The sequence below is a fragment of the Spea bombifrons genome, chromosome 1, assembly GCF_027358695.1.
Source record: "Spea bombifrons isolate aSpeBom1 chromosome 1, aSpeBom1.2.pri, whole genome shotgun sequence".
Taxonomy (NCBI): Eukaryota; Metazoa; Chordata; class Amphibia; order Anura; family Pelobatidae; genus Spea; species Spea bombifrons.
The window spans coordinates 92821250-92843841 of NC_071087.1; the positions used below are offsets into that span (position 1 = coordinate 92821250).

The following is a 22592-nucleotide window of genomic DNA, read 5'->3' on the forward strand; positions in this document are numbered from 1 at the left end:
CACCATCCCCAGCGTCAAACATGGAGGTGGAAACATTATGCTTTGGGGGTGTATTTCTGCTAAGGGGACAGGACAACTTCACCACATCAAAGGGACGATGGATGAAGCCATGTACCATCAAATCTTGGATGAGAACCTCATTCTCAGCCAGGGCATTGAAAATGGGTCATGGATGGGTATTCCAGCATGACAATGACACATGGCCAAGGCAACAAAGGAGTGGCTCAAGAAGAAGCACATTAAGGTCCTGGAGTGGCCTAGCCAGTCTCCAGACCTTAGTCCCATAGAAAATCTGTGGAGGGAGTTGAAGGTTCGAGTTACCAAACGTCAGCCTCAAAACCTTAAGGACTTGGAGAGGATCTGCAAAGAGGAGTGGGACAAAATCCCTCCTGAGATATGTGCAAATCTGGTGGCCAACTACAAGAAACGTCTGACCTCTGTGATTGCCAACAAGGGTTTTGCCACCAAGTACTAAGTCATGTTTTGCAAAGGGGTCAAATACTTATTTCACTGAGTAAAATGCAAATCAATTTATAACTTATTTGAAATGTGTTATTCTGTTTTTTTGTTGTTATTCTGTCCCTCTCTGTTCAAATACATTTTTAGACTGATCATGTCTTTGTCAGTGGGCAAACATACAAAACAAGCAGGTAATTAAATCATTTTTCTCTTCACTCTCTTTTTTCTTAAGTCAACTCACTGTTGATGTCTGTAGTGAATGAGGGGGATCTAATCTGATAGGTTTTGTGTAAGACATTATCGTACCCCCTCCTAGTGTCCCACTTTTGAAGTGAAGGGCCTCTTTGGGATACAAATACCTCTATGTCTCATTCCTCAACTGATGTCCTTCCTTTCTTGGAGCTTTTAATGTTTGCTGGGTATGGTTGTGTCACCAGACATGGGTATGATTGATGTCACCAGACATAGAGGACACAATGATTACATGTTTGTGTAACTAAAATGTATCCTTTGTCTAAATGACTAATTATATAAACAGATAGCAGTTGGTCCTGAATCAATCTCAAACCAAGCCCTTATGATTGCCCTATAACAAAAGTATCCAGTAACAAAAATATTCAATCTCTATGTTTTATATATGTGTGTATGAAAACATTAATACTACTCTCTATTGAAACAACATACATGTGTACATATCTTTTTATGTTTTGATGCAATAGATTATTTTTTCCCTATCATTAATCTCTTTTAATCAGGATCCTTCTAAAGTCAGATGACTCCCTGCAGATTCTGGAGCCAGTTGGAGCTGATGTTGGGTTTTACACATGTAATGCAACCAACTCATTGGGATATGCTTCTGTTTCTATTGCCATTACTCTAGAAGGTATGTAGCATATACTAACCCATATAAAAATACATTTAAGTTATTTAATACATAAGTACATTTAATACATAAGTTACATTCTAAACACTTGTGGGCTATTGTTGCTTACACATCAAGGGGTTTGGTTTTTGTTGTTTTGTATTGTTGTATTGTTGTTGCCTTTTTTATTTTGGAATATAGTTACAATTCCCAAGGTTCAAAGGGCTTCATATGTGCTTGATTGAGTGTGTTTGTCTAGGTCTTAATCCTAAAGACTGATGTAGACAATACGACTCACATTAAATGGGATTCGGCTGAATGTGCCTAATATGCCAAGAGAATCCCATAACATTTGGAATGTTAAGGAAGATAAATAAATGTGGAAGGTTATATTTTTTCCAGGGTTGGTCAGGGCAGAATACAGTCAGGCTTCTAAAACTATTTCGTCTAAACTCTGTACAATATATATAAAGTATATGGTTGAGCAAAAGAGATTCTGTGGCATTGTTAAGAAGTCATGGTGTATGCACATGTCCACGGTTAAACAGTGTACATGTGACTTTACCACCTTAACATGAAACATGCTCTTTTTCTCATTTTTTCCTTCTTTCTGTTTTGGGTCTTATTTCATTCCACTGCAACCTTTTTCAAATATGACTACCTAAATATGAAGTACTAAATAATGTCCTTTCCTCAAGTTTCACAAAGGCATGATACATCAATCATGCGTGTCAATGCGTCTCTGAGAAGTCCTCCATACATTCCTGACCTCTTCTACTGCATGGACATTTTAATACTGGCCAGCTCTCCTGTGGTGTCACCATGCAATCGTCTTACGTTAACATGACTTAACATTTGCTGTTTACGGACAGTTTTGGTTTTAAAGACCAGGCTTTCCCCCTCGATAGATGTTCTTTGAAACTATCCACCCTTGGGCCACCGTAATATACAGAGTGCTTCTTGTGTTTAGGAAAACCATTAATAAAGACCTCCAGGAATGCTTTGATCAACACTGATGCTCCTTCCATCAATGTCGATGTGGGAAACGTGGTGAAGACGGTTCAAGGAACCAATGTTACTATACACTGTCAAGTAGCTGGTAAGATAACTATTGAAAGGTTTTTACTATGTTTTTTTTTTATATTTTTTTAGTTTGATGTTTTATATTTATTTAGGTTGATGTAAATTATTTGTGTATTTTTGATATTGGTTAGGTAATGTCCTTTATAGGAAGAATGTCAACCACTGTCAGAGTTTCCATTCAGTTATACTTTGGTTTGTGCCATTGTAATGATGTACACAAGGTGTATAGATCATCACTACTCAGATATACACAGTGGGGAAACATGCTTCCTAATATAAATATAACTGTTTTAATCTACTCTGGGGGGGGACATTAAATAATTCCTCTGGGGCGATTGCTTGAACACGCCAACTCCTTATAATGCTGCCTAGATTAAAACAACACAATGGCTCACCCAGATTTACATTCTTTCTAATGAAAGTCTATGGAGGAATGGACTTCATTAACATTGCCATAAAGTATCGCCTTACTGTGGTGTTTGTGCAGGGAACAAAATGAGATAAACCAGGTTTTTGTCTGCTAACCCAAATTTCTGTTTATAGCACTATATTTTATCCTCAAAGAATTTGTTTTTTTCCATGGGGCTACCCCATTAAAAGTAAATTATAACCCACACAGCAAGAATGAAACCTTGTGGGTAAACAAGTTAGGATAAATATCCCCCCCCCCAGTAAATGTAAGGGGAAGAGTCCGTGGGAATCTCGCGTTACACATTGTTCTGATCTATGCGATACCTCATTAGTTTTTTCTCCCACTGTCACACACCAGCGTCTTGGGCCTATAAAAAAAAATGACCCAAGGAATGATTGGATTAACACATCATGCAATACAGCTGTGCGTGCCAAACAGGAATATCAACTCATTCTAGAAGTAGAAGGCTTTATGTTGTATGTCTGTTTACTTTATAAAGAGCTGCATTTAATCAATGTAAAATACATTTCATGTTAATCCGTTTTCCAGCTCATATTTGGTTTAATGGAACTAAAAACAATAACTTTGACTTTACATGGAATTATCCCTGTCTTGGTCACATCTAACTAGAAGGCTAACAGTCTGCCTTTTGTTTTGCATAGCGGGATACTTACTGGGGTTACTATACAGCTATATATTATACTATACATTGTTTGCTGTGCTGTGCATAGCCAACCAGTATAGGGAAAAAGTTAAAAATATATAATATCTAATAAACCTTTTAAAATGTGTTTGTTAAGAAGGATATGGGAATCCAAAAATATGCAGTGGGATTAAAAAGACTTGGCTTACCTTCTGATTCTACTGTGTAGACCTGATAACTCTCCTATAGGTTCTCCATTATGTATGTAAAAGAAAACTGTCGCTGTTGCAGCCTTTAGCATACCTTTTTTATTGAAACATCCTAGAGCTTGTGCTTTTTGTCTGGAAATCAGTGTCATTTAAAAGTTAACCTTATAGACCTTATGTTGCTTCTTGCTTCTGGACATCAAGCCACCTCTTGGTTGAAGAAAACAGTCTCTTGTAGTAGTTAATGCATCATCCAAGGCAGAAAATTGTCTTTCGCAGTTGGCCTGTCACCAGAAAACGAAACTTTTTCCTTCATTTGAGTAATTTCTCTCGGTCTTTATAAACTGGTGTATTTTAGAACCTTCTCTGAACTACAAAATTTCTGCATGCATAATGTAATTACACCATTAAAATCCTTGTGAACACATACTCCTCATATGATGCAGCACCCTTATCAGCATATGGCCCAGGGTTCAGCGTGCTCATTGTTCAAACATGTCCATGAGACATCTTCTTCCAAGATTTTGAGTTATGCCAGGGCTGGGATCAGCATGGTCTCCAATGGGAAAGTGTAGACATGACGTTTTATGATGTGTTCTATGCAGACAGTATACACTGGGTGAGTATCGGAGTGAAGTATGAGCTGCAATATACAAATATGACATTTGGCTCCTATACCAGTGCGAGGAGACAGTCAAATAGCCAGGCTGTTGACAAGCTTTGATAAGCTGAAGGAGAAGATCTCATTATGACGTTGATAATATTGTGTAACCCAGGAGGTTACAATAGCATCATGGACTTTCCATTTTAGGGCAACTGAAGCCATCTTCATCATTCGTGCGTCAACCAAGAGATCTGTTTTTAATTTGCGGTCGTAATCTCTTATTATTGAGCACTTCTAAGAACGTGGCTTTCATTGAATGCAGCTTGCATGATACATACATTGATGGGGTAAACCATAAGGTGTATTTGGCCCAGGGTTTTTTTATACCGCAGTTAAAAAGAGTAAATGAAAAAGGACATTTAAAGCGGTTTGGAAATGTGGCACATTTGTCCATAGGAAGGCGCCCTGATTTCTGGCTCTTGGTACCGATAGTATGGGCAAAATGGGTACTTGATTATATGACTTCATCTGCACAAAATAATTAATCAGAATGAGCATTTCTAAATGTTTACAGCATTTATTCTAATCAATCTCATTGCTTTTAAGCGCCACCTACTGTGCCATAACCAACTGCATAGGAGTTGTAGAGTTAAGTACAATTAACAAAAGTAATATGTATATATATATATATATATATATATATGTATATATATATATATATATGTATATATATATATATATATATATATACTGTATATATATATATATATATACATACATATATATATATATACAGTATATATGAGAAGCTGCTTCTCGGGGGTAAACGTGCAGAGGCTAATGTACTCTCGCCACCTAGTGGTGAAGCTGTAAAAGTCATCTTAGATGTGTTCAATAGAGACAGAGATAATTTTGTTTCTTTTTGCATGTTCAAAATGTAGAAACAAGCATGTTATGGGCAGAAGATCGTATGATCCTTACCATTCTGGCACTGAGTTGGTTAAGGTGGATATTGAGTTTCTGTCTGTGTATATTTAAAAATAGTAGCCTTTATGGTGGTACCGACAACATGAGACGCTTTTCAAATTAGATATAATGATTTTCAATCTAATGGCAGCACTGAATATTATTCTTGTGGAAAAAGATGCATTGTTGTGTTCCTGCCAATAATTTGGAATGGGTAATGTTTCTCTTGTAGGACTTCCCGAAGCGGAGGTTTCTTGGTACAGAAATAAGAGCAGATTGCACCCTGCCTCCCATGTGAGCGACTCGTATCTATCCATTGGGAATGTAACCGAGTTGGATCAGGGACTCTACACGTGTAGAGCATCCAACGTGCATGGAGAAGTGTCCGAATCTACCCAGCTTCACGTTACAGGTAAGCTCAAGGTGTACTCAACTGGCATCAGATTTTTGAGTGTTCCAGAGACACTTCAAAAGTCATTTGGTTTACAATGAGAACAAATTATTGTAATATAAGCTTTAAATTATAGTGCAATTAACCATATGTTTTACTCTTAAAGGGACAGTCCACTGCCCCAAACAGCCCCACTGACAATTAATGCATATTAAGGTACATAGTAAACAGAGCGAATGTTCTCAGAATGCACATTCTGATGAATCCTTCTATGGATTTGGTTATAAAGACACCTTAAGTATAATGTGTTAAAGTATAATGTGTTCACAAAGTACAGGAGGAACATTTATTTCAAAAGAGGCGATATGTTAGAACAATAATCTAAAACTAGATTGTTTTCCTTTAGTGCAAGGGTGGTAGATAAATGGAACAGCCTCCCTTCTGAAATTGTAGATGTGAATCTAGCGAGGGAATTGAAACAGATATAAGATGGGAATAATGTTAGGCTCATTCTAAGACCAGACCAAGGACTGATCTAAGATCCGAATCCTATCACAAATATAGTACTCCTATCAACAGTAAAGTCTGCATAGTCATTAAGAGATGCTTACTTCTTCCTACTTGCCTTCACCCTTCTGTTCATAACAGACCCCGTCTCCAATAATACAGGCGTTGGTTGTGTCCATAAGCTCTGTTCAATTCTCACTTTTTTTTTTTAAATAAAAAAAAAATTTAGTGGCAAGGTGTATTTTTTAAGGGGGTATAAACCTTAAGTTCCTTGACTGGGGGTATGTCAGGAGTAGGTGTGTGTATGTGTGTCATACGGTTTGCAATACCAACAACAAATCATTTAACAGGAACAGAAAACCCCTCTTGCACTATTTAAGCCTATTCTAAAAGGAATATGGCACTGTTTAAAAAGCCATACGTTCATTGTGCAGTAATGGTTAAAATGCCCTCATTTTGTGATTAGCAGCTTTTGATGGCTAAATATTAATACAGCTGAAATTCATACACCGTTTTAATATGTGACCCCAATGACAGGCTGATGTTGGCATTCACCCATAATGGTTTTAAACATCCCCCAGGTCTGTCCCACGACACCTATGGAGTAGATCGTCTACAAATGCTGTTTGCTGAACTTGTGCCAGGAGAACCATATGTGCTGACATCTCAGAATGGAAACACACTCCAGGTTAATCTCGGGGGCTCAGCCCTGATAGGTGCGTAAGATGATATCTGTGGGTTTTTTTTAGTATGGTTATACAAAGGCTGGCTGATTTTACTACCCCTCCATCTGCCAAACTTAATGTAGGATTGAATATTTAGACCTGATCCCATTGCGTTAGTGGCATGTGATAATACGTGTTAATTATTTAATGGTTAGTCAGAAACAGAATTCAGATTCAAGAAGGTAAATTCCATCAGTGCAGTAATGATTGCTGAGGACATACCAAAGAATAGTCTTTTTAAGTTCCCCTAGAATAATTGGAAGTACTTTGTATGAAAAATGAGCTCATTTCCACCCCCTTATAGTCGTACTCAGGTATCTGAGTAATATGTTTTTATGGATCTTGACTCTAGGATAATTGGATTTATGGATAGATTCCATGTCAACCATCTTTTACGCCGTTGTTTAAAAGTCTATGCCTCCAGAAGGACCAATTATGTAAGAGGCCATTAGTAGGTTGCTTTGTTTAACTTTTTAATCCAGGTCAGGTTACTTTGGTTCACGACATCATTTTATTTATATTTTCTTTTGAAATGGGACGGTAAACGTGTGCTACCCACGGTTTACATAACATTACGTTTATTTATAGATTCCATGGTGCTCCTACAGTAGAGGAACGGACTGCATATCACTTACTCGATATTTTGCTACAGGGGCTTATTTTCTAAAGCCCATTGATAGCCAAAGCTGACCTCAAGCTAACTTGGGCCATTATTGTCACAAAGAATTATTATTGGTTACTGACACCCAATCTGCAAGTAGTGTTTGTTACACAGGAGTATAGGTAACATTGATGGTTTTTTCACTTTGGCAATGTTCTTCTTGTATGCAGTTTGAGTAGTCATAAATGTGTAGACAATGTTCGCAACTTTGGCTGTGTTTCATGTCGCTACCAAACTCTGTCTGTTACCTATGTACCGTTGGCCATTCAGCCCATCTCTAATTGTAGTTACCTATCATCGGCTTTGGGAATGCACTACAGACTTATTTTAGGGTCTAAAGTCACTTAGAAGCCCAGGAAAAGGAGTGTGTGCAGGGGGCTTGCAGCTGTGTTCTCTTGGCATGAAAGTGTGTTGTGATATGTTTTTCTTTAGCTTCTTGCGTATATTTGTTGTATTATTATTTTTGCAAGAGCCTAACTTCTGGATGCGTTTCTTGTGATTTTCTCTCCCTGGAACCTTACGTACAAGTGTGACACTCTTCAGTGTTTGTTATCTTGGAGAATACCCCATAAGTAGTGACATTTTAGAGCACGCAAGACATTTCATGCGCCTTTTTTTCTGCAAAATGTGTTGATCTGCCTGCGTGGCCCGTAAATCCATAGCGGTAAAGCCTTAGCGTGTTATGGTTTAGTCCTACTGATTTCACAGAGGGCACATTTACATTTTTTTTCTCTTGATCGATACATCATGTTGCTCTTCTTGTAGTGCTTTAAATGGTGTTTTGCTCTGTGCACACAATGGAACATTGTATACGATTGCAGCAGTCCACTCAAATGCTTTTTCATGTTGAGTAAGCTGGTATTTTGTGTTTAATTTCCCTTTCAGGCTCTTTCAAAAATTATACACGTCTTTGGAGAATGGGGCCGTTTGTCTGGTGTTGATTTTACTTTTTATTTTATTGACTTTACCAACATCCCTAACATGAACTGTTGAAATGCTATAGTGTAAATAGTAAAGCCGTGTTCTGCAATAGCTCTGTAAGCCGTTCATGTAGCCTGAAAGTTTACCTTCGGGTCACTGCAGTGTTTTGCTATATACATATATGTGTAATCTTGCCGTCAAGTGCTCTCATGGGATTTAACAATTTCTCCTGGACATTAATAATGTCTAAATTATGTTTAACGTGCTCATTAAACAATTAATTCCTTGATGACACAAATAATTACTCACTTCATTGTTGATTGAATACATCAAAAGGCTTAGGTTTGGGGGAGAAAGGAGCAACGATAAACAAGATAAGAAGATATTAATTTAGATTAAAACCCCTCGCAAAGAGAATTATCACAGAATCACATGGCCAGCCTCCAAGTATAATTATCTTTCATAATTTCCTTGTTTTGTATTTTTAAGCTTTTATTTTGGGAAGGACACATTCTATGGTGCTCAAGAGGGAAGGAGGTGGCTCAAGTAAGAGCAATGAATAATGGAAGCGACACATACAGAAATAGTCTGTAAATGTGTGTAGCATGTACAGCAAAACAATTTACAAAAATAAGTATTATCCGCTTCTCACAATATGAGCATTATTCTGTTTAGCATTACTGTACCTTTGATGTTTAGAAGGGGAAGGCGGGCACCTTCTCGCCCGGGGGGGCAAGGAAACAAAGCACTGGCACACATATGTACACACACTTAAGCAAACATACACACTAACACACATAAACATGCTTACACATACACTAACTCATACTCACTGACACGCGCATTAATGTTAAAACACGCTCCCTCTCACACATACACATTCATGCTCACACACTTACACCCTCATGCTAACAAACTTCCTCTCACACTATTTACACATACACATCCATGTTAACACACAAACACTTACACATACGCATCCATGATAACACTTACATATCCATGATAACACACGGTGACACAAGCACGTCAGTGCTAACACACACATACACATTCATGCTCACACACACAAATACTTACACATTTATGTTAACACACACACACTTATACATACATTCTCATTTTAATATATGTATATACATACATAGACCTTCCCTACCTTACCCTCTCACTCACTTCCTCCCTCTTGCACTCCCTTTACCTCACTGGCAGCTTTCTCTCTGTGAACGAACAACCTCAATTTCACCACCGGGTCAAGTAACCTTGCGCTACATGTTCCCGCTGTGTTTCTGCCTCCCTGTACCGGTTCAAAATTTTTAACCGGCCCAGGGAGATTCTCCCCCCGGCCAGCCTGCCCCTGGTGTTAAGTCGTGTTTGTAATTCAAATTCATCATCATTGGCACCCATTTCAATAAGAGCTGCCAGATCGTATAATGATTTTTCTTATTTTCAACTGAGAATCACTGCCATGGGAACTGAGTGAGACTGCTGCAGAATTTTACAAGGCAATGAAACTTAGAAAGGATCAAAATGTATCTAAAATAGAAGATGTGCGCTAAAATAATGAAGTAATGTCCAGCAGTAGAAACACTCTGTAAGAAGTTGAATCTCCAAACGTATATCAGCTTTACATATGTATGGAGAATAGATGTATTGCACTTAATCTTCCATGAGCAGTATACCGCTTCCTATATTCAGTGCATCTAATTAGGCCTCTCAGGTTTCTCTGTCAAATATGAGATGTCGCATTATTCCCATCTCCATTCTCAAGTAAACAGGATTTATTGCATATGTTGTGGCTTGTGCCTTCTTTGAAGCAGGTAGCAGCTGTAGTACTCCAAATGTTTGGAAATCCAAGGATGCAGTAAAATCACATTTATTTTCTAAACTGTTAAAATCAACCCAACAAAGTATACAAGGAAAAAAATAGTGTGTATTTTAAAAGTCCTGGTAGTCCTCCCCCTCATTGTCTCTATGTATGGCACACGGTTCTACAACTTGTGATAGACTGTCCTTAATGCTCTTCCACAATGCGTTTCACCTCCTGCTTCACCTGGTCTGCTGTATACATGTTCCTCCCTGGTTTGAATAAAGGTGATTTTACCACTCTCTTCCTGGTCCAGTCTCACAGATGTCGTCATCTCACAGCATCTTCATCCTGCAGTTCTCTGTGTTCCTTCTTAGTGTGTTCCAGCCTCAGATTTCCAGCCAGAATATACTGGTATTGTGGAGACAACTTGGGGAAGGCCCTTTTCTGTTCCAGCATGACTGGAATGAGTTGGATGAGCTTGATGTGGAAGGACTTGACTGGCTCCCACAGAGCCCTGACATTTACCCTATAGAACAACCTTGGAGTGAACTGGAGTGGAGATTGCGAGCCAGGCTTTCTTAACACTGCCTGACCTGACAAATGCTCTACTGGTTGAATGAGTAAAAATTCCCAAAGGAACACTCCAAAATCCTGTGGAAAGCCTTCCCAGAGGAGTGGAAGCTGTTATAGCTTCAAAAGAGGGGACCAACTACATATCTATGTAATAGAATGCAATGTCATAAAAGTCCCTGTTGGTGTAATGGTCAGGTGTCCCAATACTTTTATATAGTGAATGTTCTGTTTTGTACAGAATGTTTGACTTGGATCTGAGCCCTGTAGTTTTAAGCTTATCATGTGTTTTACAATCCTCATGATGGTTTAGAAGAAGCTGCATACATTTTATTTGAAAATGTGTTATTTTCATATCTGATTACTAGAGTTTATGGCAGTCTTTTTATGTGGTGCAAGTTTACCTAGGTAGAATTTTGTTATTATGAAGAAGTTATCATTACTAAGCGAAACACTCTACCAATCATATTTAGAAATCCGGTCAGTAAAATGTCTCTCTGGGTACAGGAGATACAGCTGTAGGCAACATTTCACCTGGGTGGAAATTGGTGATACTTCTATCTACTGCTACCTGTGGTCTACAGCACCTTGTGTTATTTATTTCCTCTTGGGTAGGGGTAGGCAACCTTCGGCACTCCTGATGTTGTGGACTACATCTCCCATAATGCTCGTCATAATGCTGGCAAAGCATCAAGGGAAATGTAGTTCACAACATCTGGAGTGCCGAAGGTTGCCTACCCCTGCCCTAGGGGATAGCAGGGCACCTAAAATGTAAATACTTTAGACAGACATTAATTGTTCTATGTGGAGTCATTTTTGTTTCTAAAAATATACTGTTGATTCCCGGGTGTGTTAGTGGCTTGGTACCCATATGCTCATACAAGGGCCCACTGGGATTGTAGGCCATTTATACCGCATGCAAGAAGCTTTTTAAACAAACCTAACTACTATAAGCCAGCCAGTTTATAACAGTGTACTGTATAACAGGCGAGAACGGTGTAACCCAGATCCTGTGGTGGTGGGTAAGTGCTTTCTCTGCTGGTTACATCAAACACAAGATAGAACATTGTCAGGGAGCCTGATTAGCACCCAGCAGCATTTTCGTTTTTCATTCAGTAGCACAGTAGATACCATAAAATGAGATTACTCGTGTTCTAAGCTTCTTACTCTAGAAATCAATTCTTCCATCAATCACCTGGCAACACTACATAACACACAAAGAACACGGAGAGAAAGTGAGAATAGTAGAGTTAAGGACACCGAGTTGCCTCAGGGATGATGTAAACATATACTGAATCAAGAGTGTGTGTGAAGTACACATGTACTTTTATATATCTGTAACATTAGCTCATACACATTCTATGCGGTATCTGTCTGTATCTCTAGTCATTTCTGATGGTTAGCAGAGGTAGAGCATGGATGAACATGCTGTCTAACATATGCCTCTAGGTACCGTGATTCACACTGTCGGAGCAGACAATGTTACCACTTGTTTTGGTGTCTCTGTCGATCTGTATCTGTTTAGTATATTGAGCCAAAGTGATGGCATTCTGTGGATACGTAATGCATCTGAGATTCATCAGTGTACTGACAAGTTTATCCCAGGGAAAGGTGAGCACGCAGGTCAAGGGGATTATTGTGCACTTTGTGTGTTGAGCATTCATACTAGAAACCACATGTTGTACCTTAAGTTTTTCCTGTCAGCATCTCTTTATCATGGATTAACGCAGCAGTGCTCCTCAACTGTTTCGGGGCCTGCCTCTGTATTACAGTAACAGTGAAGCATTTTATGAAACACAAATAATAATACGCATTATGGTCTATTTAACCTCATTTTGGGTCTCTATGGCATTTTAACAAATACAGCCCTAACAAGTAACCATATCATGTGGTTCCAATCAATAAGAATTATTTAAGATTGTATGGCAAAGCATCAACTTACATAAAGTAGAAAAGTAGAAACTCATTGGCACCCAAGCCTACTCGGTTGGAACGTGGACTAATCATCAAACAACATTTATTGTGAAGTGTTCTTTTTTTCTAGCTAAGTAATACCAGGAAGCAGAATTACTTTATTCTTCAAAGTTCCAAATGTGCATGTAAGACACAGCAAAGATACAGAAATGCAATTTGACTTGGGCCCGATTCAGCATGTCCATATTAACAGTTCCTTATGACTATCTCTGGAAGTCTTGCACAGATTGGTCTCTGTTACGATCAGTAATTATTAAGTACAGATATGGATTAGACAAATAATACCTGTTCTGTACAACTGGGCACCATAAATATAGTCTGATAAGGCACAGGATACTCTGAAAAAAGTTGTTTGTTTCCTAAAGATATACTTGTAATTCAAAGTTCTTTTTATTTCTTCAACAGGATGTCCGGTGAAAGAAGACTCCATTCCTAATATCACCTGGTTTCACAGGAATCAACCTCTGGGCACAAGATCAAAGCTGACATATGAACCACTGGAAAACGGTCAGATTCTTCGACTTTACAACCTGAGCAAGGATCACCAAGGAGAATATAGCTGCGTTATTAATAACCCATCGGAATCCCTTCGACAAAAGGCCTCTATATCAGTCCAAGGTACACATACAAGCTCATACCACATTTATCACTGCCTTTTGCAGAAGTGTTTATTATTAAAATTAAAGTCCCAATTCCAATAAAGCATGAGTATTAAAATATAACGGCTAATAGGGCATCCAAAAAAGGTAGTTATAAATTAAAAAACTAAAGTGTGAACTTAAAGAATGTGCAGAGAGAGTGGTGAGACATGGGTGTACTGCAGTAAATGTTGGGGAGAAGAAGAGATAAAAAGGACCAGCTAGGAATGATGGAGGGAGAGATGAGTGGTGTGAAATGAGGACTCTAAGGCCCTAAGAAGGAGTCATTGGCTGCCAAGTGCTCAATAGTAAGGGTAGTCAAATGAACCTCTGTTGTAGGTGTAGAAGGTACATGATAGCTGCTAATGATGTTAATGCAGCTAATTAAACCATATAACGATATACGTGTCTGACCTGCTTAATGTTCCATGACAGGGTTCCCTGTACACCTAATTTACTCCACTCCCAGAAAACCTGTTGTTTCAGCACAGCCCACTATTATTGGATTTTACTATGAACAGCCAAACCTGACGAGCATCCTCTTCTCAATGGAACTAGCATAGTGAAATTAAATTGTTGAGATTGCTTGTCCTCTCACTGGCATAACAAACTCACCGGGTTTGTCCCTTCATAATAATAAGTCTGCGAGTTAAATTATAACTGCTAAGTTATAGTTCGACAAATAAACCCATTTGACTGTTGATGCAACATTTGCATATTATAAAACAAATTGGTTTAACAAAGTGGGTTATTCCATGAGCCATTTCCAAGACTCTAAGGAATGCTCATGTATTTGATTTCCCTATGTCTCCTGTTTTAAATCTTTTAAACCAAGGACACTGTAGTTAGCAATTAGTTCTAAGCTGACTTGACTTGATTTTTGGATAAAATGAGTGTTTTGAAAAGAAAAATGCTTACGCTATTTGGACAAACCGTTTTTATTTCAATAGAAATAGGCAGTCCATCAATAGTTAATACAATATCTTAAAGAAGGCTTGATGAAATGTATTCAAGGTGCACTGGCAGATTTCATCTGTTGCTAATTTTGGAAAGGTTGTCCCATAGAATGATATAGAGACGTAGTGATATGTGATTCCCCTGTGTATATCTTTTGCTTGTAGCCGGAGATAATGTTTCTCCATAGCCTATGTACAGAGTATTTAGAGGATTACAGTTATCGAGAGAGATCCATAAATTGTTCCAAGAATGTATTCATCCATCCCAAAATGTCTTTGCATTCACGAGGTACATTTATTGTAGGTGCCCCCAAATCCAGAGTCAAAAGTGTACACTCGAAGCCAAATATGAAATCATTTAGGTGGGATAAATGCAAAATAATGCAGTTAGGATACAGAGTTAAAGGCACTTCTGAGTACGGCACGCAATGGAACAAAGCAGCAGTACATGCACCCTGCTTGATTGCTTAGCCAGAGGCATTAGTAGCAGATAAAAGGGTGGTTATGCCTACAAGTTTCAAAGAAGAGCTATTAAAATTGGGGATTGCTTTACTGGATGGGAAAATCTTCAGGAAAGACTGAGGGCTTTCAACATGTATAGCACAAAGGGGAAACAAACGAGAACGAGGGTGTATAATAGAAACCTTCAAATACATAGAGGGGTTAAACACAGTGCAGACATATTTCTAAGGAGGAAATATGCTGGTTCAAGAAGCCATAGTCTAAAACGAGCCTATTAACTGGGGACATTGAATCCCAAAAATATTACATTCGTTGGAAAACAACATAGTCCAGGTAGTTCTAATAAATGGATTTAATGATGTTAAAAGCTGCGTAGGTAACAGTAACATTATTTTGTATTGTACTTGTAGCACTTTGGGTGAATAAGAGCTGCAGCCGTAGGGAGTCATGTTTTACTTTGAAGCTGTAGTTTTGAGTAGCCTACTAGCTGTAGTTTTTTTGTAAACTACAAGATGTGTTATATGACAGCAGTTAATATCAGGACTGGTTTTTTTTACAAAAAAGGATAATGGTCTTGGAATTTAGGATGTTCTAATTACAGGATGCAGTATTTCGCATTTCCAGCTGTGTCTTTTTGCAGAAATGTAGCTTTATCCTTCATGATCTCCCTTTAATTTTACGGCAACAGAATCGGCAGAATACCAGTGGTCTGTGGTCAGTCTGGTACCATGTACAGCTTCATGCGGAAACAGAGGCATCCAACATCCACAGTTAAGATGCGTACTGGGCAAAGAAGAGGTGAATGTGTCCTACTGTTCTGAAAAGCCCAAGCCTAACCTAAAGCCTGTTGCCTGCAACAGAAGAGATTGTCCACCTAGGTTTGTATTATGCTTAATATTTTTCTTTGTTCCAGTTCTTTTATAAGAAAGCAAAGGAATGATGGCTGTTTATTGGATGAGTTGGACGACTATGCACGGTTGTAAGAGTGGACGTAGTACCACGGTTGATGTATTTACTGCGTTTTTAAAGAGAAGTTATACGATTCAGATCACAATGTTGAATAGGCACAGCTTGTACATGATAAAATGGAGCTTGCAACATTTAGGAAAAATTTGGTTGCTGCAAGTTGCTTTCAAATTACATTTTTTGTAATGCAGAAGCACGCGCATCAATCTGTGAATTTGTGACTTACCGTTTTCAGTGACTCAACCCCTGGAGAATGCCAATTTAGAGTTTAGACAAAATAATCCCTTGCAGTTGAACAAAATAACTCTAAAACAATAACTAAAATGCTATAGGTAGTTTTAAAGAGAAATGTTCTCTATGATTCTGTGCCCACATTTTACTATTCCCTTTTCCTCTGGACGCTTAGTGCTCTTCTTTGTTGATGAGAACCCCAGCAGCGCTCTTCCATGTGACATCTCACGCCATCAAGCTTGCAGGCTATGCATGGTACCTTTGGAAGTGAGTTCAGATTGAGGACGTTTTTATTTCAACCCAACTTTAGCCCCAGTGACCCACGTACTTTCCTGAGAGGCCAAAGGAGGCAAAGGCCATTTCTTCCTTATTCTCTCTTCACGCCATAAATATATGTGTGATAAATAAACCCAAGCGCCAGGCGATTCTCATTAAGATTGGCAGTCCCATGTGTTGACAGAAACATTTCGAAAGAAATAATTTATGGGCCTCGATCCACTTCCTGAGGTCTAAGAAAACCTGCTCCGTATAAGCTGGAATGTATGTTTTCATGCAAGCCGCGCAGATGTTGATTCCATTGCTCTCTGGACTTGGTGTAAACCATAAATCGGCTTTAACAGCCAGGAGGTCTTTTCCCTTGCCAGTGACCCTGCTGTAGCTGCATGAGGGCTGTCACTACACGGTGCACAAAATAATGATAAATGACTACACTTCTCCATCTTGCTTTCAGGGGCAACAGTATTGATCTGTGTGTCATAACAAAGGGTGGCATTTTTAGTACTGGTTTTTCCCCCCGCTTGCATGTTTATAATACCACATACTAAGCGGGAGAGATTTATATCATACAGCAGTGTTGAAGGAATCATGCTGATCTTGTCCTGGCTTGACCTAAGTCTTAAGAAAAAAACAATGACAATTTAAAAGAAAAAAAAATAGGCTGTAACAGTCAGATAACTCACAACAGCTTTTCAGGTTTAAGGCCCTCTAAATTCCAAAAACGAGTGGAGATTTGCTTTTCTTTTTCCCTTTTTTTTTCTTCTGGAACAATAACCTCGCAAAGTCAAAGCCAACAAAAATAGATCTTAAAAATAGAGCGAGAGAGAGAGAAAAAGATGAGCGATGCATTTTTAATATTTAAATTATTTACAGAATAAAAATAAATATCAAAAGCACAAAAAGACTAGCTAAGACATCTATAAAAATCACGTTTACCTTTCTCACCCTGTGCGGAAATAATGAGCTTGTCTAAATAAGTGTGTGTGTTATGTGATTGGAATTAAATTGTTACTCGTGATGTAAAAGGGTCTGTAGTTTACGTCGTGCTACTTTTTTGATCTGACTTCCTTAAATGGCATTTTTGTACCCCCTCCATTAAAGTGGTCTTAGAAGTGGTGTTACCATGTAAACTGATTAAGAGGTCGATTAGGGTCCTATGCATCCCAACACTTCAGGTTGCCAAAGATGGATTTATGTTCCAAAGAGGCAACCATGAGGGTGTTGTTGGCCAGCCATTGGTTTAAAAGCACAGAGACCATATATATATTTTTACATCAGACTGTTAGTTTATGTATTTTTCACAACTTTTATTGTGGATAGGACGCCCTAAACCCAGCCACTTAAGGCCCTAGAAATCTTTAAATGTCATATGATCAATTTGGGAGACAGAAAAAATGTATAGTGTAGGGTAACTCAATGCCATGGAGGGCGATTTAATTTTCAGCTCAGCACCTGCATGTGCTGGGTGGTTGGCTCTTTGGTTTGTTAACACAACACCTTCTACCAACACATGTTCTTCAAGATATTGTTTCTAATATGTAGGTGAAAAAAATGATTGAATTTAAGCCATGTTAAAAAATAACTATTAGCGTGTGCTGAATTTACTGAACAAGTCAAGAACTATTTGCCAGAAAACCGAATTAAAAAATATTGTTCATGCGTTGAAAGCCATATAATTCTGACAAATTAATCCTGAACTTCAGCTCAACCATAACTTTAACATGATGATGTCTCTCCGAGGAAATAGCTGTTTTGCCGGCATTAAGGGGAAATTATATTGCAAAATAACAAAATCCTTAAGTGCATCCTGTTTTCATTTCAGACCGAGTTACTTATTACTTGCTACAAATAGACGTACTATATGCTGTATGCTTCGTGAACAGTTTTATCTTGGAGGAAATTTGCACACTTACTAGCAGTGTAATATTTTCGATTTGTATTAAATATCCTCATATAAAAATATGAGAACTCGGATTGGTAAAGTTCTTACAAAAGAAGAATGAATTAATAATTTGCCGCTTACAACAAGGCATAGCTGGCATAAATTGGTGCTATATATTGCAGCCATATTGCAACAAAAATACTGCCACATATACATTACCAAACTAAAACTTTTTCTTTAAAAAAGCTTCCATCTGACAGGGTACAAAATAGCACAAGAGCCCATGATAAATATGGATGTGAATATACATTGTGTAGAACTGTGCCGTAGCACTAGAAATGGCTGGGTACCATGACTAATTTAGGCACTGGAAGCACACATAAGGCCTGAGGACACATGACTGGCTCTGGCTAAGTTTCCATCGGTGCTTTTATGGATGTATTAACTGTATCTAGTGTAGACATATGTTCGATGCCATAATATGTGGTTTGTCTTCTGCTCAGGTGGATGGTGACATCCTGGTCATCTTGCTCTCAGAGCTGTGGAGGCGGTGTCCAGACCCGCCGCGTGACTTGCCAGAAGGTGACCGGTGTTGGGCTCTCTGTGCCTGTGGCCAATGACATCTGCTCCTTATCTTCAAAGCGCCCTGTTGACAGTCAGAGTTGCAGTAGACAGCTGTGTGTTGATTGGACCGCATCTTCGTGGGGACAGGTGAGAAGCGTATGAGAGGTCAAAGACACGAGGATCCGTCTCGTTTAAAAAAAAACTAGAATAAAAATGACACGGGTTTACAGAGAGCAGGACTCTGGGGCACAGAGCCCATAAGGAGCCGGGCCAAATCATGGTATTGTTTAATCAGCTTTATTATATTAAACATGGGATACTGCTTGGAGAAAAAAAGAGAAGTAGAAGTAGAAATCCAAGTATATGTAATTGAAAACACAAATATATACATATTTGTCAAATGTGTGTTTTCCCAAGCAAGCCTTTAATGTTACAGAATGTGCCCCAGGGCTGTTTGGTATATATTTTATTTGTTGTCGCATATGTTCTTGAGCCAGCTATATTTATAGAGGCACCAGAAAGTGCTAGCACAGACACTGGGGCTTTCCCATATGATATGCAGATGTTTCTCTGGAGACGACGGCTGTCTTTCTGTCACATTCAAACCCTTTTTTTTTAACTTCTTCGTTGAAGTTCCCATTAGATTTGCCCCGCGGACTCACCGGGACCCATGTAGGGGTCAGCATTAACCTAGCATACATTCCTCACATAATCCCCTATCCACATTACAATGCCCTCATCATGCGTGCCCAAATGAGGGCCTGCAGGGCATAATAAAGATTAGTGCTATGTTGCATTGCTCTGAATAATCCAAAAAATGTTAGTTTGTGTACCATGGGCCCACAATTTCAATAACTATTACATATTAATTTAATGCTCCCCTAAGCCCCCTCTTCTTTTTCTTTCAGATAATTAAAAAAAACACTATAGCAATCGTATATAACTTAATGCTTATGTCTAAATCTATAAATAAAACATATAAAACAAACATTGCATTAGTTAATAGTATACTTATTAGCAGGCTCCTTCCAATCTGTTATCACATTACGAGACTCTTGGTGACGGGGGGGGGGGGGGGAGAAGGGTTATATTATCCCATATGCACTACATATACCAGAGTTATACATCCGACACTATAAAGATTAACTACAAAAGTTATATTCCCGGTGTCATATTTGACATATAGGACTCATTTAGACCTCGTTTCATGGAGCTTCAGGAAATTAATGGACGCAGGATTCAATTTGTTTATAATAACATTCCTGCAAAGGGGCAGTGAGCAGAGAGGCTTATTTTCAATGTCCTCCGAGATTGTGGATAATATTATATTATTAACATCCTGCTGTCCAAGAGAATGGGTGGAAGCGTTCCCCCGATAGCTGAAATCATCGTTGCTGTTGTAATCCTAATTGTAAAAGGTTAAACAGACCTAAGCCTATCTGTCTTGCTTATATCGTTCCTTGTAGTGTGAAATGTGAGCGTGTAAAGCGCTTCTCCTGTGCGTAGAAATTGTTGTAATTGTAAGCTGTCTAAAGTGTTCCTCCCTTTAGCAGACGCATTCTGTGTTGGACTGGCTTATTAGTTTAGGGATTTAGACAATCATCATATGGAAATGAACAACTGTATTGCATTCCGAGCAACTTGCATCACGAACGTTTCTAAGGATTACAAATCTGAAAGGTTTGATGGTTTTTCTTGGCAATTAAGAAGGCCAGATAACCTTAGTTCTAGATTGCTCTTTAATGGCTTAACAAGGCAGTGTGCATAATGAAATACGCAATGCAGGAGCCTTGAAAGATAGACAATGTGTGTAGTATTGCTGTTGAAAATGGGCAGGTGTCAAGCGGTATTTCTGTAAATGCCCCAGAGATATCAGCAGCATCTACCTGCCTAGTGACAATTGCCGGTATTCTTAAATTGATGCTTTCCCACCACCTAGAAATATTAATTCGATGAAAGAGGTGATCACATCTTTATTAAAAATTTGCTGTGATTTTTTTTTCCCCCAACACATAGTGCCACGGGCCATGCGTTGGACCAAGAACTGCTGTACAGCACAGACAAGTATACTGTCAGACTAGGGAAGGAACCATTGTATCTCCAGGACAATGCCAAGGCTTGCCAAGGTAACGACAATGTTTTGTTTTATTTTGATCTCTGGAAAAAAGAAACACAAGTGAATCCACACAGTGCGGGTTCCAGGCCAAAGGTACCAAAGATCTGGTATTATGTGATTTGGTGGCCAATGTCTCCTAAACATCACCTAGTAGAATAGTACAGTAAAATTGTGTTCGCATGGATAAGAGGATTGTTTAACTAGTATCTAAAGAGTTAATTAATGATGTCATTTTGTGAAAAGGAAAACTCAATAATTTAATATTTAATGAAGCTGCGGTTTCCATTTTAATGGACTGTTTTTGATTGAGAACGAACACATTTTTCTGTTTACCAGGCCGGTGACTACACAGAATTGTTGGTCAGACGTGTGCAGTGTGCACTGGCGTGTCTCCCCTTGGACGCTTTGTACAGCCACATGTGGCAGCTATGGCTTCCAATCCAGGCGTGTAGAGTGTGTACAGCACCGCACCAACAAGCCCCTGCCTGATCATTTGTGCTCATGGAGACCACGTCCTTCCAACTGGCAACGATGCAACATCACACCTTGTGAAAATGGTATGATTTCAAATATATAGACAATATTAATGTAGATTAAAGATCCCTGCATTAATAACGAGATAAACAAGGAACAGAACAGTTTGGATATGTACATATTGGTGGGGGGAAGTGTAATTCAATAACATTTAGCTGCTCCCTTTTATATTTCTAGGTTCATCTTGGAGAACCAAACATGTTTTCAAGAAATGTTAAAAAAAACTGAACTTTTCTCAGCAAACGTTAACCGGAGTTATGAAATAACATATTTCCCACGAAAAAAAAATGTCCTTGCCCAGTTGTGACATTGTACTGTTTTTGTTCTGCTTCTAGTTGACTGCAGAGACACTACAAGGTACTGTGAAAAGGTGAAACAGCTAAAACTTTGTCAGCTCACGCAGTTCAAATCTCGCTGCTGTGGGACTTGTGGGAAAGCATGAGATTTTACACGGAGGATTCTATCTGCGATAGCCAAGAAAGCAAAATTGGAAGAAACAAAAAAAGAACAGGTTTAGAGGCCTGAAATGTCCCTGTGGTTCTATTTATTTTATTTTTTTTGCCCTTCAGCTGTTGTAAGGAACTTGACAAGATTCTCTTCCATTTGTGCTGGAAGACAGAATGCTGTAAAAAGAAAATTGTCACTCACATGCTTGTCATGGGTTGCATAGGGGAACAAAGCTTACTGAGAAAGCTTGAAAGACAGTTTGTTTCAACATGAACTCCACGTGAAACACGCAGCCCTAGAGCATGATGCTAAAACAAAATAGGGTTAAAGGGATTTCATGATGTGGTGAAGAAAAGACAATGGACCATTTGGTGTCCACAATTAGAGTTTAGATGTACATGATTTTTTTTTTTCTTGTGTTGGACTTTCCTTCTGTTTTTCACTGCGCCTCGATTCCAACTGCAGAACGCCTAGTGTTGGACAAAACAGGAATAGGGATCTGGGGCCATTGTTTTATATAGTGGCAAAAACAACAAACATGCAAGTCAGAGTACAAGGATGTATCGGAAACTAAAATAAGAAAATCAAAATGGCCGACTTTATTAGTCTTGTCCTTGAATAGATGTGAACACTGCGCCTTACCTTTTCATGACGACGAGGGTTACGGCCATATTGTGGTATACAGTGGCTGGCAATGTCCTAGAGTGTGCGACAAAACAATGTTTC

General features: G+C 38.7%; 1 protein-coding gene across 1 annotated transcript in view; it reads left to right on the top strand.

The window, feature by feature from the left end:
- Positions 1-21927, top strand: part of ADAMTSL1 (ADAMTS like 1) — a 366597-nt gene extending 344670 nt beyond the window's left edge. Inside the window, exons 21-30 of the mRNA XM_053465892.1 lie at positions 1215-1342; positions 2292-2420; positions 5468-5647; positions 6715-6849; positions 13200-13412; positions 15539-15728; positions 18709-18916; positions 20786-20895; positions 21222-21442; positions 21755-21927. Coding sequence (XP_053321867.1) covers positions 1215-1342; positions 2292-2420; positions 5468-5647; positions 6715-6849; positions 13200-13412; positions 15539-15728; positions 18709-18916; positions 20786-20895; positions 21222-21442; positions 21755-21861 — 1621 coding nt within the window. The 3' untranslated portion in view covers positions 21862-21927. The remainder of the gene's footprint in view (positions 1-1214; positions 1343-2291; positions 2421-5467; positions 5648-6714; positions 6850-13199; positions 13413-15538; positions 15729-18708; positions 18917-20785; positions 20896-21221; positions 21443-21754) is intronic.
- Positions 21928-22592: the final 665 nt, after the last annotated feature.